Source organism: Colobus angolensis, unplaced genomic scaffold (assembly GCF_000951035.1).
Source record: "Colobus angolensis palliatus isolate OR3802 unplaced genomic scaffold, Cang.pa_1.0 Scaffold142, whole genome shotgun sequence".
Classification (NCBI taxonomy): domain Eukaryota; kingdom Metazoa; phylum Chordata; class Mammalia; order Primates; family Cercopithecidae; genus Colobus; species Colobus angolensis.
Genome location: NW_012114511.1, coordinates 4,715,226 through 4,731,694, shown reverse-complemented (window position 1 = coordinate 4,731,694; position 16,469 = coordinate 4,715,226). Strand labels below are relative to the sequence as shown.

The 16,469-nt window shown below is 57.0% G+C and overlaps 4 protein-coding genes across 4 annotated transcripts in view; all 4 read left to right on the top strand.

Moving 5' to 3' along the window:
* SPATA24 (spermatogenesis associated 24) overlaps positions 1-2,397 on the top strand; it is a 7,348-nt gene extending 4,951 nt beyond the window's left edge. Inside the window, exons 5-6 of the mRNA XM_011935322.1 lie at positions 2,026-2,128; positions 2,239-2,397. Of these exons, the coding sequence (XP_011790712.1) occupies positions 2,026-2,128; positions 2,239-2,368 (233 nt within the window). The 3' untranslated portion in view covers positions 2,369-2,397. The remainder of the gene's footprint in view (positions 1-2,025; positions 2,129-2,238) is intronic.
* Positions 2,398-3,985: 1,588 nt separating this feature from the next.
* PROB1 (proline-rich basic protein 1) lies at positions 3,986-7,221 on the top strand. The gene has a single exon (XM_011935321.1). The coding sequence runs from the start codon at positions 4,094-4,096 to the stop codon at positions 7,139-7,141; it is 3,048 nt and encodes a 1,015-aa protein (XP_011790711.1). The 5' UTR covers positions 3,986-4,093; the 3' UTR covers positions 7,142-7,221.
* Positions 7,222-9,257: 2,036 nt separating this feature from the next.
* On the top strand, positions 9,258-11,868 carry MZB1 (marginal zone B and B1 cell-specific protein). The gene is made up of 4 exons (XM_011935320.1): positions 9,258-9,483; positions 10,854-10,978; positions 11,305-11,415; positions 11,515-11,868. Exons 1-4 carry the CDS (start codon positions 9,310-9,312, stop codon positions 11,669-11,671), a joined length of 567 nt encoding a protein of 188 aa, XP_011790710.1. The 5' UTR covers positions 9,258-9,309; the 3' UTR covers positions 11,672-11,868.
* Positions 11,869-15,150: 3,282 nt separating this feature from the next.
* SLC23A1 (solute carrier family 23 (ascorbic acid transporter), member 1) overlaps positions 15,151-16,469 on the top strand; it is an 18,325-nt gene continuing 17,006 nt past the window's right edge. The window contains exons 1-2 of the mRNA XM_011935318.1: positions 15,151-15,320; positions 16,389-16,450. Of these exons, the coding sequence (XP_011790708.1) occupies positions 15,197-15,320; positions 16,389-16,450 (186 nt within the window). The 5' untranslated portion in view covers positions 15,151-15,196. The remainder of the gene's footprint in view (positions 15,321-16,388; positions 16,451-16,469) is intronic.

Below are 16,469 nucleotides of genomic sequence, written 5' to 3'. Positions count from 1 at the left end.
ATCCGGCTAATTTTTTGTATTTTTAGTAGAAACAGGGTTTCACCGTGTTAGCCAGGATGGTCTTGATCTCCTGACCTCATGATCCGCCCACGTTGGCCTCCCAAAGTGCTTGGCTTACAGGCGTGAGCCACCGTGCCCGGCCTGTTTTGTTTTGAAGCGGAGTCGGGGTCTGTCACCCAGGCTGAAGTGCAATGGCACGTTCTTGGCTCACTGTGACCTCCGTCTCTCTTGGGTTCAAGTAATTCTTCTGCCTCAACCTCCAAAGTAGCTGGGATTACAGGCATGTGCCACTACACCCGGCTAATTTTTGTATTTTTAGTAGAGACGGAGTTTCACCATGTTGGTCAGGCTGGTCTTAAACTCCTGACCTCAGGTGATCCATCCGCCTTGGCCTCTCAAAGTGCTGGGATTACAGGCGTGAGCTACTGTGCCTGGCCCCTTGTCCAACCTTTAAAGACAGTAGGATTTTCTTTCTGTGGGAATCAGAATTTTCCAGGGTGCCATGTGGGGCAGTTATGTAAATGAAGCACCCCAGATCCCTAGAGTCTCCTTGGATTTTGATCCAACACAGAAAAATTATCATTTATTTATTTATTTTTTAGAGACAGGGTCTTGCTCTATCACCCAGGCTGGAGTGCAGGGGCACAGTCACACCTCATTGCAGCCCCCAACTCCTGAGCTCAAGTGATCCTCTTGCCTCAGCAAGTAGCCAGGACTACAGGCACGTTCCACCACCATGCCCAGCTAGTTTTTTTTTTTTTTAGTTTTGTAGAGGTGAGGTCTCACTATGTTACCCAGACTGGTCTCTTACTTCTGGGCTCAAGCCTCAGAAAGTCACCTTTGCCCAAATGTGCGATTAATTTGGGGGTAGGCTTTGCCACTAGTATCTCACTGGTTCTTCCCTATACCACTGTGGGATAGGGCTGTCTCTTTCCCCATCTTTGAAATGAGGAAACAGGTTGGAAAATCCAGGCAACTCCATCTTCTCCCATCAACCCTGAAGCCCTGGCACAAGGCTGGGCATCTAGCCAGCCCCCAGGAAGTTTAGTTGGACTGGATTGAACTAGGTCATGTTTCTAAGTCCTAACCCCCCAGGAACATCCCATTCATTCGGTCTGCAAATATACTTTTTGTATACCTACTATGTGCCAGGTACTGTTTTAGGCATTAGGGATAAAGGCATGAATAAAACAAAGATCCTTGTCCTTGTGGACCTTACATCCCAGTAGTGGAGAAGACAGATGAATAAAGTATATGGTATGTTAGGTAAAAGTGTTAAGAAAAATAAAGCAGGATGTCGGGCATGGTGGCTCACACCTGTAATCCCAGCATTTTGGGAGGCCGAGGTGGGTGGATCACCTGAGGTCACGAGTTCGAGACCAGCCTGGTCAACATGGTGAAACCCCATCTCTACTAAAAATACAAAAATTAGCCAGGTGTGGTGTAATCCCACCCAGCTACTCAGGAGGCTGAGGCAGAAGAATTGCTTGAACTCGGGAGGAGGAGGTTGCAGTGAGCCAAGATCATGCCACTGCACTCCAGCCTGGCAACAGAGCAAGACTCAGTCTCAAAAAAAAAAAAAGAAAAGAAAAGAAAAAGAAAAAGAAAAAGAAAAAGAAAGCAGGAAGAGGGAGTAGGAAGTACTGGGAAATGTAATTTTTAGATGAGGGAGAGGTTCTCCAAGGAGGCAACATCTGTAAAGACCTGCTGGAGTTGAGGGCAGGTGCCATTCATCTTCCAGCCTTTGAGCAGGACTGCCCACCTCTCTCCAAGGACCTTCTCCTGCCCTCATGTGGGTCCTCTGGTCCAGAATAGACTTGTGAAGTCATTGACAACAATCCTCAAACACTGCACTCCCCCAAGACTGCATAATAAACTCATTCATACTAAGGTATTAGCAGTTCTTCATGGAGAACTCCTGGGTGGGCAGCCAAGCTCTGAAAAGCCCCATGAGGGAATGCCTTATCTCAGGAAGGAGCCCTTGGGATGGGAACCACCCCTCCTCCCTGCCTCTCTCCCCCACAGAGATTGAGTCTCACATTATAAAGCAAGAAGATATACTTAATGGCAAAGAGAATGAGATTAAAGAGTTGCAGCAAGTTATCAGCCAGCAGAAACAGATCTTCAGGTGAGGGGTCTGGGCCTGGCTGGGGGTGTTGATGACACTGGGGAGCCAGACCTCTGGCCCCTACGTACCCTGGGCTGTCCACAGCCCACCACCAGCCGGCTCCGTTGCAGGAATCACATGTCTGACTTCCGGATCCAGAAGCAGCAGGAGAGCTACATGGCCCAGGTGCTGGACCAGAAGCGTAAGAAAGCCTCAGGGACGCATCAGGCCCACAGCCACCAGCATCCCAGGGAAAAATAAAATGGCCGCCACTTTCCTGTTCTCTGGCTATAATCCCCAGCCTCTGCCTTCTCTGCTCCGGGAGTCCCCAGGCTCTAGCCCCTGCTACTTCCCTCCCTTTTGGGTAGTGGTAGGGGTCCACAAGGTGGGGGCTTGTAGCCTAGGGGAGGAGCTGGGTGTTTGTTGTCTGGTAGGCACCACCGCTTCCTTTGGGTATTTAATCCCTTCCTATATAAACAGCCCTGGTTACCCGGTAACATCCTACCCCACTCCCAGTGTCCTGGTAAATGTAACTCTCCCAACTTGACTACAGGGTTGGAAGCCCTGACCAGAAACTTCAAAGACAGTGGGTTCCAGAACCACAAGGAATTTGGGAAGTCAGTTTCTATCACATGGTAATAATGTTATACCTGCAAATTGCATTTGCACCTGCTGACCCTCCCCCAAACAAATAGGAGCTTCACAAATGGGAGGAAGAGAAAAGACAATGCTGTGTGTGGTTTTAAGGTGGAGAAACAATCTGGGAAGGGACCTGGACTTGCACAAGTTGCACAGGCAGGGCTGGATGGGATGGTCTAGCAACATTCTTTCAGAAGCCATCACTGAGTGTCCCCTAGATTATCATGAGGACACACCCAGGCAGAGGACCCACTTCAGGGGTCAGGTTAGCCCAGTGTGGCCTGTCCTGGGTCAGTTTGAGGCCAAGTACACAGGAGGGGTCAGTTCTCTTGCTCCAGGGGCAGCTGGGGCCTGAGTCATAGCAGGACCTTGAAGCCAGAAGTTTAAGGGCAAGTGGTGCCCACAGCTGTAAGCCAATGACAGGTGGTGGCTGCCTCCCCACCAGTGCCTGTCCCCAGGGCAGGTCCTGAGGCTGTGGGGGCTGAAATTAGGGCCTTGTGAGTACCTGGGGGAGCACAGGGCTGTTCTGGCCTCAGGGGTCTTTGGAGCTGGGACCACAAGCTAATTCGAAGCTTCCCATGGGACCCCACATCGGTATCCAGGGCCTGTTCTAGGTGCTGAGGCAGATTGTGAAAGCTAGAGCTGTCCACTCCAGCCCCTTCCGATAGGTCCCACTGAGGGCAATGGGTCCAGCCAGGGGTAGTACCTTCCTGAGGCCCTGAAGAGTCAGGGAGGCCTCTATTGGTCGGTACTCCTCACTCTACTGAAGGTTGGGGATCGGGGAGAGTGTAACTGGGACCAAGGAAGGTGGTGTGTGCACCCTTAGGAGCTCTAGCTGAGGCCAGCAATGGCAATGGGGGGTCCCCTGCAGTGATGTTAAGACACCCGGGGCTGAGGGCAAGATGAAATTGCTGGCTCTACCTGAGTCTCCTGGTCTGAAGGTCTGGCTCACAGCCTGAACCGCACACAGCAGTGCCTGACTTCAGGCGGATCCCTGCTGGGCTTCAGTTTCCTCACCTGTGATGGGTGGAGTTGGGCCTAACTCCTGGCTCCAAGGCTTCAAAAGTTGGGCCTGCCATTACCTCACCTGCCTGTCCGCCAAAACTTGGAGCCCACCCCAGGTACTCTGGCTTGTGCCTGAGAAGGGTGTTAGTTGGGCATGGGGGCTGGACAGGGAAGGGTGCAGGGCCCAGGTCTCTTCTGCTGCAGGCGCCGCTGGCTCAGGAGTGGACGCGGCCGCTTTAAGGCGCGGTGACCCCACGGCATCCTCGGGCGGGGCGGGGACAGTGCCGGCGCCACCAGCGGAGGCGAATGCGAGGGAGATAGTGCGCGGCGTCCGGCCCCACCATGCTGACAGCGCTCACCCCGCCAGCCTTGCCTGGGATCCCGAGGCAGCTGCCCACGGCCCCCGCGCGGCGCCAGGACTCCTCCGGTTCGTCAGGCTCCTACTACACGGCTCCGGGTTCTCCGGAGCCCCCGGACGTTGGGCCGGACGCGGAAGGCCCAGCGAATTGGCCCTGGGTGGCCCCTGGGCGGGGGGCGGGGGCCCAGCCTCGCCTGTCCGTCAGCGCCCAGAATAGCCGCCAGCAGCACGGGCCCGGCTCGGGTTTCTCGCGAGGCCAGGGCTCCGGCCCACGGCCACCCCAGCCCCAGCTGCGCACGCTGCCGTCGGGGGAGATGGAAGTCATCTTCGGCGTCGGGCCCTTGTTTGGCTGCTCCGGCGCAGAGACTCGCGAGGCACAACAACAGCTCACGGAGCCGGGCTTCATTAGCCCTTTGCCGCCGGGGCCAGCATCTCCCGCTCCTGTCCCACGTCAGTCCCAGGCCCCAGATGGTGGCTCCCGCTGGGCCACCTACCTAGAGCTGCGGCCCCGTGGGCCAAGTCCTGCCGCCCCAGCGCAGTTCGAGTGTGTGGAAGTGGCTCTGGAGGAGCGCGCCGCACCCGCCAGGCCCCGGACGGTGCCCAAGCGTCAGATCGAGCTGCGCCCCCGGCCCCAGAGTCCCCCGCGGGCGACCGGCGCGCCGCGCCCCCGGCTGCTTCTGCGCACCGGCTCCCTGGACGAGTCGCTGGGCCGCCTGCAGGCCGCCGCGGGCTTCGTGCAGACGGCGCTGGCCAGAAAACTGAGCCCCGAGGCCCCGGCCGCGAGCAGCGCCACCTTCAGGCCCACGGGGCTGTCGGAACCTGCGACCCGGGAAACGGCCCGCAGCACCCGCGTGGTCCTGGAGAAGACTAAGTCTCGGCCACTTCGCGTACAAGATAATTCGGCCCCCGCCAAAGCCCCGAGGCCGTGGCCCAGCCTCCGCGAGCGCGCGATTCGGCGCGACAAAGCTGCGCCCGGGACGGAGCCGCTGGGTCCTGTTAGCTCTAGCATCTTCCTTCAGTCAGAGGAGAAGATCCAGGAGGCGCGGAAGACTCGGTTCCCGCAAGAGGCTCCGGATCGAACTGTCCAGAGGGCACGGAGTCCGCCTTTTGAGTGTAGGGTCCCCTCGGAGGTTCCGAGTAGGGCTGTGAGGCCAAGGAGCCCGTCCCCGCCGTGGCAGGCTCCAAATGGGGCTGTACGGGGTCCTCGCTGCCCCTTGCCCCAGAACTTGTCCCCGTGGGATCGGACTACTCGGAGGGTGAGTAGCCCATCGTTCCCTGAGGCCTCCTCCGCGTGGGAAAATCAGAATCTTGCCGTCGAGGAAACTGTCAGCAGGAGAAGCTCTTCCCCTCCGATCCGTTCCCAGTGGAATCAGTGTGTTGCCGGGGAAAGGAGCGCGTCCCTCGAAGCCCCTTCCCGGTGGGAGATTCCACATTCGGCAGTCGGGGATGCGGTAGAGCCAGGTAGCAGCCCGTCCCCGCCGGCCTTCTTCCCGTGGGAGGCTCCAGATCGTCCTATTGGAACTTGGGGCCCATCTCCCCAAGAGACGTGGGACCCCATGGGGCCAGGCGCATCGATAGTATTTACTCAGGAAGCTCAGAATGGGTTAACTCAGGAGGAGTTGGCACCGCCTACACCGTCCCCACCCGGGACTCCAGAACCAACAGAGATGCAGAGTCCATCCACGCGGGAGATTCCGGATCTTGCCTTCGGAGGGAGTCAGCCGTCCCCAGAGGTGGCAGCACCCGAGCCGCCCGGCAGCCACCTTGTGGGCACCCTGGACGCCGATAAGTGCCCGGAAGTCTTGGGTCCTGGAGAGGCGGCCTCGGGACGTCCGCGCGTGGCCATTCCGCGGCCTCGAGACGTGCGCAAGTTGGTGAAGACCACCTACGCGCCAGGCTTCCCGGCAGGAGCCCCAGGCTCAAGGCTACCTGCGCCTCCTGCCGACCCCTGCGGGGAGGAGGGCGGCGAATCCAAGACGCAAGAGCCCCCGGCACTGGGGCCCCCGGTCCCGGCTCACTACACTTCCGTTTTCATCAAGGATTTTCTACCGGTCGTGCCGCACCCCTACGAGCCTCCAGAACCGTCCTTCGACACGGTCCCCCAGGACGCCTCACAGCCCAACGGGGTCATGCGGCGGAGGGCAGAGAACAGCACAGCAAAGCCCTTCAAGCGCACAGAGATCCGCCTGCCTGGGGCCCTGGCCTTGGGTCGCCGGCCCGAGGTAACCTCGGGAGTGCGAGCGCGCGGCCCTGGAGGAAAGAACAGGGATGCAGAGGCCCAGCGCCTTGTCCCCGACAGCAAGGGTCGGACCAGCCCTCTAGGCGGCGCCCGCAGCTCATCCCAGCTCTCCCCCGTAGGGCCAGCAGGGGTCCGATCGCCCCGCCCCAGCTCCCCTCAGGTGCACGCCAGCCCGAGCCCTGGGATAGCACCCAAACCGAAGACGCCTCCTACGGCCCCCGAGCCCGCGGCTGCTGTCCAGGCGCCACTCCCGCTGGAGCCCCCGGTGTCGGCGGGCAGGACGGCCCCCGCCCAGCCCCGCGCTGCCTCGGCGCCTCCCACAGACCGGTCCCCGCAAAGCCCCTCCCAGGGAGTGCGCAAGCCGCCAGGGGCCGCGCCCCGGGGGAAGGTCTTGGTGGACCCCGAGAGCGGCCGCTACTACTTCGTGGAGGCGCCGCGTCAGCCTCGGCTGCGGGTGCTCTTCGACCCTGAGAGTGGGCAGTACGTGGAGGTGCTGCTGCCGCCCTCGTCCCCTGGGCCGCCCCACCGCATCTACACCCCTCTGGCCCTGGGCCTCGGCCTCTACCCGCCCGCCTATGGGCCTATACCCAGCCTCTCCCTGCCACCGTCCCCGGGCCCACAGGCTCTCGGCAACCCCCAGCTACCCTGGGTCTCTGAGGCAGGGCCCCTGGACGGGACCTACTACCTGCCAGTGAGCGGGACCCCCAGCCCCGCACCTCCTCTGCTCTTCTGTGCGCCGCCCTCCAGCTCAGTGCCCACCCAGCCCGGCAAGGGTTCCTTGTTCCCACTGTGAGGCCCCGAGCAGATTCCCATGGAGTTGGAGCCCTTGGATGGCCTGGGAGATTCTGGCATCCAAGCCCCTACCCTCCTCTCTTTCCGCTGCCTCTGTCTTTAACCCATCCCAGCCAGTCGTCGGACAGGAAGTGATCTTCAGAGAATGAATCTGAGCCCCGAGGCTGGTGGAGCTGGAGTCACCCAGGAAGAGGCTGCCTACTTCCTCCCCCAACGAAATTATGTATCCCTTTCCCAGGCATTCCCAGGGCATGGTGTGGTGTTGTGTGTGGGTGTGTATATGTGTATATGTGGGCAAGCAAATAGGGAAAGTGAGGCATCCCTGGGCTTGTCCCCAGGAGCCCATCAGAGGAGGTGCTGGAGCTGCCCTGTGGCAGCAGGAACGGAGCAGCAGGAGACAGGGTGGGGAACTGTCTGCCTTCCCTGATAGCAGGCCCAGGTGAGGTGAGGCTGGCCAGTGCCCCTGGTGAGGTGGCAGGAAGGACTCTGGCTGTCACCTCTGCTCTTAGGAAGAGGAGCTGAGCTCTGGCCCTGGAGGCTACTAGGGGGAAAGTGGCCAGTACAGCCCCAGGCCAGGCTGGTTCTGAGAAAGGGAGCTAAGTCAGGGGGACAGCAAGTGGAAGCAAAGCAAGGAATATAGGGAGGGCCTGGGTCAGGGGTGAGCCTGGAACTTGGGGTGGGAAGATGGGGAGCCTGGCCCTCAGAGCTGAGCTGACTCATTTTTGGGCCAGGGGTGGGGCTTCTGTCCCCGACCCCCTACATTGGGAATAGGTGAAATGGTCATCAGGAAGGTCTGAGAAGAGGGAGGGTTGGGCTCTTGTCCCACAGGAGTCTCTTGACCCCTCTGTGTGGTTAGAAGGTGGGTTAGGGCTGGCAGTAGAAGCGATACTGCTGGTGGAGTAGCCAGAGGGACCTGCAGCTCTTGGCAGATTCCACTCCCCAGTAACAGATGTGGCAACAAGGCCCAGAGAGGGGCTGGCCCTACAGACCAGTCACAGCAAGGGACAGGGCCCAGAGCCTGCACTTCAGTTGCCCTGAGATTCCAGGAGCCTCTGAGGGAGATGAGGGGGGTCTACATGAGGTGGGAGGTGGTGTGCGTGGGGGTCTGTGTATAGTTCTGAACCAGAAATGGTTGGCCCTTGCCAGCCTGGTGTGTGATGTGATGAGTTTGCGAAGGACAGTTTCCATGAGAAGCAGTGGCAAGGATGGGGATGGATGCCTTCGTTGTTCCAGGCCTGTCAGGGGGCCCAGGTGCCTAGCAGTCCCTGCTCTCTGCCCTGGACTGGAAATTGACTAGGAGAGCTATGAATCAGAACAACTGGCCGTTTTCTGGCTAGAGACACCAGCTCCGATGGCATGGAGGCCCTGGGGCCACCCCAGGTGCCTTTACCTCATCCTGGTGTGTAATAAATCACTGACCATGGAGCCATGATGGCTGAAATAACTGGTGTGAGGTGCCTGATTTCCTGCCACGGCCTCTCAACACCCTCCACAATGTCCTTCCATGCCTGGGTATGGCCTGGGTGGAGGGGACCTCAGGGCTAGGGAAGGAGACCATGTGTGTCTTAGAAACACTGTAGCATCCCTGTCTCCCTGAATTTGCCTCCCAGGAGGCTGGCAGCCACACCTCATTCCTTCTGGTGGTTGAGTGGCCAGGGGGCCTTGGGTCAATCAGGCTTGGGTTTCTCAGCATGGCCCCTCTAGCTATGTGGCCTTGGATTTGTCACCTCTCTCTGAGCCTTTGTGTTGGAAGAGGCAGAATAAACATGACAGTCTTATTTCTCAGAAAGGTCAAAAAAAGATGACGGCAGCCAACCAACTCTTCCCACAAGGTACTCAGCAGAATGCCTACCACTTAGCCAGATCACAGGATGTGGGAGGTATGGGCCCCTATGTGTTCCTGCCCAGGCCCAGCCCCTTTCCTTGCCTCATTGCTCCCTATCTGTGAAATGGAGCTGAGATGGCTGGAGCCAGGGTCCAGCTAGAAGACATGCCCACGTGGCATCTTCAGGGCCCTGGAGGAGGGAGTGGGAGGAGGATGGGAGGGGTGAGGTGTCAGTTCCCCATTGGTCTAGACCAGGTGTTCTGTGGCAGTCCCCACACCACACAACCACACACACATCTGCACCTCAGCCACATCCTACACTTGCTGAACTGGCTCCTGGGGCCATGAGGCTGTCACTACCACTGCTGCTGCTGCTGGGAGCCTGGGCCATCGCAGGGGGCCTCGGGGACAGGGCCCCACTCACAGCCACGGCCCCACAACTGGACGATGAGGAGATGTACTCAGCCCATATGCCTGCTCACCTGCGTTGTGATGCCTGCAGAGCTGTGGCTTACCAGGTGAGTCCTTCACTAACACCCCTTCTCAAGCCAGACCCCTCAATCCACCTCACATTCTACCACCAGCCTTTGATCCCCGATCCCTACCACTGGGCATCAAACCACAGATGCAGCCTTTAATTATATTCCATGCCTCAGTTTACCCATCTGCCTGCCCAACAGAGAGCAGACAATCTGGGAGGCTTCCATCGTATCTTGAGACCCCAGGGAATCACTCACTTGTCCTTAGGCTTCTCCCTTTCCAGGCCCATCCTTGGTTCTGGACTCCTTCCCCAAACCTGACGGGGCGACTTTGGCTATGTGTACATGGTGCACGTGCACACGTGTGAGCACCTGCACGTGAGTATGCGTGTGTCTGGGTTCACACACACACCTGCTGAGCATGCCTGTGCACCAGTGTCTCTGTGAGGTGGGGGCCTGGGAGTACTTGTGCTGTTAGTTTTTCTTACTTTGTTCTTGTGGTTTAACTTTTTTTTTTTTTTTTGAGACGGAGTCTTGCTCTGTCACCTGGGCTGGAGTGCAGTGGCTGGATCTCAGCTCACTGCAAGCTCCGCCTCCCGGGTTTATCCCATTCTCCTGCCTCAGCCTCCCGAGTAGCTGGGACTACAGGTGGCCGCCACGTCGCCCGGCTAGTTTTTTGTATTTTTTAGTGGAGACGGGGTTTCACCGTGTTAGCCAGGATGGTCTCGATCTCCTGACCTTGTGATCCGCTCGTCTCGGACTCCCAAAGTGCTGGGATTACAGGCTTGAGCCACCGCGCCCGGCCTATTCTTGTGGTTTAAAATGGCATATGCCGGCCGGGTGCAGTGGGTCGTGCCTATAATCCCAGCACTTTGGGAGGCTGAGCGGAGCTGATCGCCTGAGCTCAGGCGTTTGAGACCAGCCTGGCCAACATGGTGAAACCCCATCTCTACTGAAAATACAAAAACTTAGCCGGGTGTGGTGGCGCCCCTGTAGTCCCAGCTACCTGGAGGCTGAGGGAGGAGAATTGATTGAACCTGGGAGGCGGAGGCTGCAGTGAGCTGAGATCGCGTCCCTGCACTCCAGCCTGGGCGACGGACGGTGTGAGACTCTAAATAAATAAATAAAAATAAAATGGCACGTGCCACTGGGCAGGTGTGCCCTGGAGGAGGGACTCCAGTGCCCAGGCCTCACCTACCACTTTAGCATTTCTTTCCCATCCCCCACTCCTATCCCAGGGAGCTTTGGGGGCTGGGGGAGGGGCCGTGCAGCAGCCTCACAGGTGCTTCCTGCTCAAACGGCTCTCTTGCCGCCTTATTCTCCCCAGAGACTCTGCTCCTATCCTCCCCACCTCCCCCTAACTGAGCAGCAGTCCTGAGGCCCTGCCTCCCAGTGCCTCCTTGTTCCAGATGTGGCAAAATCTGGCAAAAGCAGAGACCAAACTTCATACCCCAAACTCTGGGGGGCGGCGGGAGCTGAGCGAGTCGGTCTACACGGATGTCCTGGACCAGAGCTGCTCCCGGAACTGGCAGGAGTGAGTTGAAAATCCTGCCCCTACCTCCCTCCTCCAAGGGCAGGCCTGGTGGGTGGAGATTCCCACTCACCTGCTCACACGACACACACTCCACTAGGACCCTGGTCCAAGGAAGGGGCTGGCTAGGATGAAGTCTGGGCTCTGGAGCTGAGAGCAAGTGAGAGAGCAGATGGCCAGCAGACAAGGTCACCTTGTGACCTTGGGCCAAGGGCTTTCCCTCTCTGAATTCCGGAAACACCCAGCATGTCCAGCTTGGTGTGGAGAAGGGTCTCTCCCTGGCTGGGCTCCTGCCAAAGCTGTACTCCTCTCCTCTCCACTGCCACCAGCTATGGAGTTCGAGAAGTGGACCAAGTGAAACGTCTCACAGGCCCAGGACTTAGCGAGGGGCCAGAGCCAAGCATCAGCGTGATGGTCACAGGAGGCCCCTGGCCTACCAGGTGATGCCCGGGGCTTGGGGATAGAATGAAGCTCCTGGAGACTTGGTTTGCCCCACTGTGGGCTGGGCAGCATCTGAGGCTCCCACTGGGCTCCCCTAGGCTCTCCAGGACATGTTTGCACTACTTGGGGGAGTTTGGAGAAGACCAGATCTATGAAGCCCACCAACAAGGCCAAGGGGCTCTGGAGTCATTGCTGTGTGGGGGACCACAAGGGGCCTGCTCAGAGAAAGTGTCAGCCACAAGAGAAGAGCTCTAGTCCTGGACTCTACCCTCCTCTGAAAGAAGCTGGGGCTTGCTCTGAGGGTCTCCACTCCCGTCTGCAGGCAGCCAGGAGGGCAGGAAGACCTTGCTCTGTGCTGCCATCCTGCCTCCCTCCTCCAGCCTCAGGGCCCTGGGGCCTGGGTGGGAGCCAAGGCCTTCCCCTCTGGACTCAAATAAAACCCAGTGACCTCACTTCTTTTCTCTGCAAAAGGTGCTTGGGGGGCTGGGAGTGCAGACATTGGTGTTTCTTCTGATGTCCCTTCTAAGGAAGAAAAAAAAAAAACTCAAAATCAATTTTTTGTTTTTGTTTTTTGAGACAGTCTCTGTCGCCCAGGCTGGAATGCAGTGATCTCAGCTCAATGCAACCTCCACCTCCCAGGTTCAAGAGATTCTCCCACCTCAGCCTCCTGAGTGGCTGGGATTACAGGCACCTGCCATTATGCCCGTCTAATTTTTGTATTTTTAGTAGAGATAGGATTTCACCATGTTGGCCAGGCTGGTCTTGAACTCCTGACCTCAGGTGATCCACCCACCTCGCCTCCCAAAGTGCTGGGATTACAGGTGTGAGCCACCGAGCCCAGCCTTCAAAATGCTTTTTCTATTCTCTCACTCCACAACACAGAAGATGGCTGTGACCAAATGCGTGGGGGCTTTCCCCTACACACCAGACAAGCAGTTCTGCAGCCGACACCAACTGGGTGCCCACCAAAATTTAACTCTGGCACTATCTACCTGGAGATGGCATCAGATCCCACAGCTGAGGACTCAGTCCCCCGTTTTGTCCCCTATTCCTATGCCAGTTCCAACTCCAGGCCTCCGGAGCTTCTGGCCTACCGGCTTCAAGATGAGGTTCTCACAACCCCCTCTTTGAGTTCAACTAATTTGCTAGAGTGGTTCATAGAGCTCAGAGAAACATTTGCCAGTTTATTATAAAGGATGTTACAGGGCCGGGCGCGGTGGCTCAAGCCTGTAATCCCAGCACTTTGGGAGGCCGAGATGGGCGGATCACGAGGTCAGGAGATCGAGAGCATCCTGGCTAGCACGGTGACACCCCGTCTCTACTAAAAAAAAATACAAAAAACTAGCCGGGCGAGGTGGCGGGCGCCTGTAGTCCCAGCTACTTGGGAGGCTGAGGCAGGAGAATGGCGTAAACCCGGGAGGCGGAGCTTGCAGTGAGCTGAGATCCGGCCACCTCACTCCAGCCTGGGTGACAGAGCAAGACTCTGCCTCAAAAAAAAAAAAAAAAGGATGTTACAAAGGATACAGATGAAGAGATGTGTAGGGCAAGGTATGGGGAATGGGCTCGGAGCTTCCACGCCCTTCATGGATGCATCACTGTCCAGGAACCTCCACCTTCATTAGGTAGGCATGATTCATTAAGCCATTGGCCACTGGCGAACAACTTACCCTCCAAGCTGTCTGCCCTCCCTTGGCTGGGGGTGCGGGGTAGGGGGCTGAAATCCTGCCTTGGTCTCTCTGGTAACCAGCCCCTGTCCTGAAGCTACCCTAGGGGCTGCTAGCCATCAGTCAATCATTAGCACACAAGAAGACATCATTTTGGGAAATCGAAGATTTTAGAAATTGTACTCCAGGAAACGAGGTCAAAGACCAAATATATGTTTTACAATATTACATCCCTCCTACAGAGGGCCAAATATACATCCCTACAACTTCCAGAGGTAAGAGAGCATCGTCAATGGCGTGGTGATGTAACCGCCCAAAGGGTTCACCTTGCCCAAGCCTAGACAGAGCTGATTTCTCAAGACAGGGGAATTCAATAAAGAGTAATGAACGCAGAGCTGGCTGTGCAGGAGACCAGAGTTTTACTATTACCCAAATCAGTCTCCCCAAGCTTTCGGGGAGCAGAGTTTTTAGCGACAACTTGATGGATGATGGGGAAGCCAGTGAGCCAAGAGTGCTGATTGGTCAGGACTAAAATCACAGGGAGTCGAAGCTGTCTCCTTGCCTTGAGTCAGTTCCTAGGTGGGATTCCCAAGTTCCAATGAGGCAATTTATGGATCTGGGTGGTGCCAGCTGATCTATCAAGTGCAGGGTCTGCAACGTATCCCAAGCACTGATTTTAGGAGCAGTTTAGAGAGGATCAGAATCTTGTAGCCTCCAGCTGCATGACTCCTAAACCATAATTTCTAATCTTGTGGCTAATGTTAGTCTGTCCTACAAAGGCACTCTAGTCCTCAGGCAAGAAGGAGGTCTTCTTTGAGAAAGGGCTGTTATTGTCTTTGTTTTAGACTATAAACTAAAAACTAAGTTTCTCCCAAGGTTAGTTCAGCCTACACTCAGGAATGAAGAAGGACAACTTGGAGGTTAGAAGCAAGATGGAACTGATTAAGTTAGATCTCTTTCACTGTCTCAGTCATAATTTTGCAAAGGTGGTTTCAGTGACATCCCAGGTCTTCAGAACCATCATGAGAAAAGAGAACCAAGGAAAACTCTGCAGGCAGACCACCTTGTGGCACACCTACTCCAGCCACTCCATGCTGTCTGCGCCCCTCCCAGAACACACGTCTCACTGGGTCTACACCCAATGGCTGTTCATTTTCCACACTCTGCCTTTGACCCCAGCTGGTATGGATGGGCCCTGGGTTTCTGACCAGCCAGATTCAACATTTTGGATCTCAGTCCTGCTTTCCCCAGAAATTCTTCTGGCTGAGCCTTTTCCTTAGTAAAGGAGCCCTGGACCCTACCTATGTCTGGGAACTGGAGATCGGTGGCACCAGAACTTTCAGTTTCCTTTGTGAGTGTCTCTGATCTGGCCAAGCCCTGGGAGAGAGACAGAACATTCTAACCCCCATTTTAGACATATTTTTATTTTGCACAAGAGCCTACTTCCTAGCCATGTGTAGGAAGACAACCTAATCCCCCTTTGACAGATGCAGAAACTGAACTGAGACAACAGAAGAGGTTCAGGCCAAGTCCCAGGCTGAGTCGTAGCAGGGCTGGGAGGGGATTCAGACTTAGGGGACCGGGGAGGCCAGCTGCTGGGGAAATGGAGGTGCCCGGGGCAGGCCCTGGCCACTCCAGCTTCCCTGGGAGCTGTGCTCAGCCCCCTCCATCCTTCACCTGTTCCAGGACCTGCCTGAAGCCCCACCTTCCCTGGCCTTCACTCAGGAGAGAACCCCTAGACACAAGGAGGAAAGTCAGGGCCCAAGAAACCCACTAAGCTGTCAGTAGGACAGGGTGTGGAGCCGGGCCCCGGTGGCATGGACCTGTGTTTTTCTGTGGGGTGATTAGAGAGGCTGCATCAGTTCTGGTGTGTGGGCCCCTTCGTGCTACTGTGGATCTGGGACCTTGTTCTCCACCTTGTTCTTTATGTGTATTGTGTGGTTTGGGTTGAATTGAGTGTCCATAGAGCCCTGTCTGCAAGGGTTGGGGATTGGTATCCACAGCCCCGTGGGGAGTTCTGGGAGGAGAAGGTGGAGAGGAAAGTGCTGGGGAGTTGCCTCTGCACTCCCCTGGAAATTGGGAGTAGGAGCCAAGAGGGAGAGGAGAGGACAAGTGGATGGACAGAGGAACAGTGTGGACACCGGCAGGCAGGCGGACTCAGTGCTGTGGCATGAATCTGCTGTCTAGCTGGAGAGCGGTGCTGCGGGCCAGGGCCTGGCCATGGGCACAGCCACCCAGAAGTAGGTGGGCCCTAGAGTGCTGGGGCTGGGGCAGCCCAGAGGGAACAGAATGGGGACCTCAGGCCTAGCCCTCACCTGCTGAGGAGCCTGAGCTCTTAGGGCCCCTCCCCATGTCCCCCCTGCCATCCTCAGGCCCTAGGGCCAGGCTGGGCTGGGCCTGCCAGGAGGGGAGAGAGTTTGGGCATAGGACTGCCTTCCTGGGCTGGGTGATGGGCAGTCACACCGGGCTTGGTGCATAGAAAGGCCCCATGCTCCGTCTAATGCTCTCGCTATCTTTAAATTCTTTATACTTTTGGAATAAAGGCCTCACATTCTCACTTTGCACTGGGTCCCACAAATTATGTGACTGGGAGGGAAAGGGATCTGTCTCCTGACAAGGGTGCAGGCCAGGCTGGGCCAGCCTAGGCAGCTCCATCTGCAGAGGCCCATCTGCTGCCTGCCTCAGGGACCCTGAGGGGTGCAGGTGGTAGGGGCAAGGCAGCTCAGACCAACCTGAATTTTAGGATTGGTTTCTGCAACCTTGCTATCTGCATGGCTTGGGTCAAATCACATCTACTGAATCTGTTTCCTTCGCTGTTAAAGGGGTTAATACCGCCCAGCACAGGGGTTACTTGGGACAGTGCAAATCCATGTTTCTTGGCACAAGGCCATTCCTCAACAATGAGAATGACTAAGATGATGATGATAATGATGAACTGGTTATTAATAAATGGGGAAGGGCCTCATACAGGGGGTTACATAATAAGCGCCTGTTTCCACTCCCTCTTTCTCCCCTCACCTGGGGCTTGGTAAACTTCTGGTCCTCACCCCCTCGACTCTGGCCCTCTCTTGGGAAACAAGAACAGGTCCAGCACCCAGGTGCAGATGTGGGCAGGGAAGGGCACATGTGGCAGAGGCTTGGGTGGCTTTTACTGCCCTAGTGAGAGTTAATACATTACCTCTGCCCAGGCCCCCCTTTCGCAACCCGGAGCTGGGCATCTGGTTACAGATTTACTTCGAACAATGCCTGATATGTGGAGTAAAGTCCTCCTCCTTGGCCTTTGTAAAGTCATCCCCTCTTCTCCTCAGGAACTGCTCAAACCTGTGCCCCAAAGATGAGGGCCCACGAGGACCCCGAGGGCCCGACACAGGTGCTGGGGGCTGGGGGTG

Coding starts and splice junctions, on each gene's coding strand:
- MZB1 (XM_011935320.1), top strand. CDS start 9,310: ATGAGGCTGTCACTACCACTGCTGCTGCTGCTGGGAGCCTGGGCCATC. Junction 9,484..10,853: donor GCAGAGCTGTGGCTTACCAG/GTGAGTCCTTCA, acceptor TCCTTGTTCCAG/ATGTGGCAAAATCTGGCAAA. Junction 11,416..11,514: donor GGAGGCCCCTGGCCTACCAG/GTGATGCCCGGG, acceptor GGGCTCCCCTAG/GCTCTCCAGGACATGTTTGC.
- PROB1 (XM_011935321.1), top strand. CDS start 4,094: ATGCTGACAGCGCTCACCCCGCCAGCCTTGCCTGGGATCCCGAGGCAG.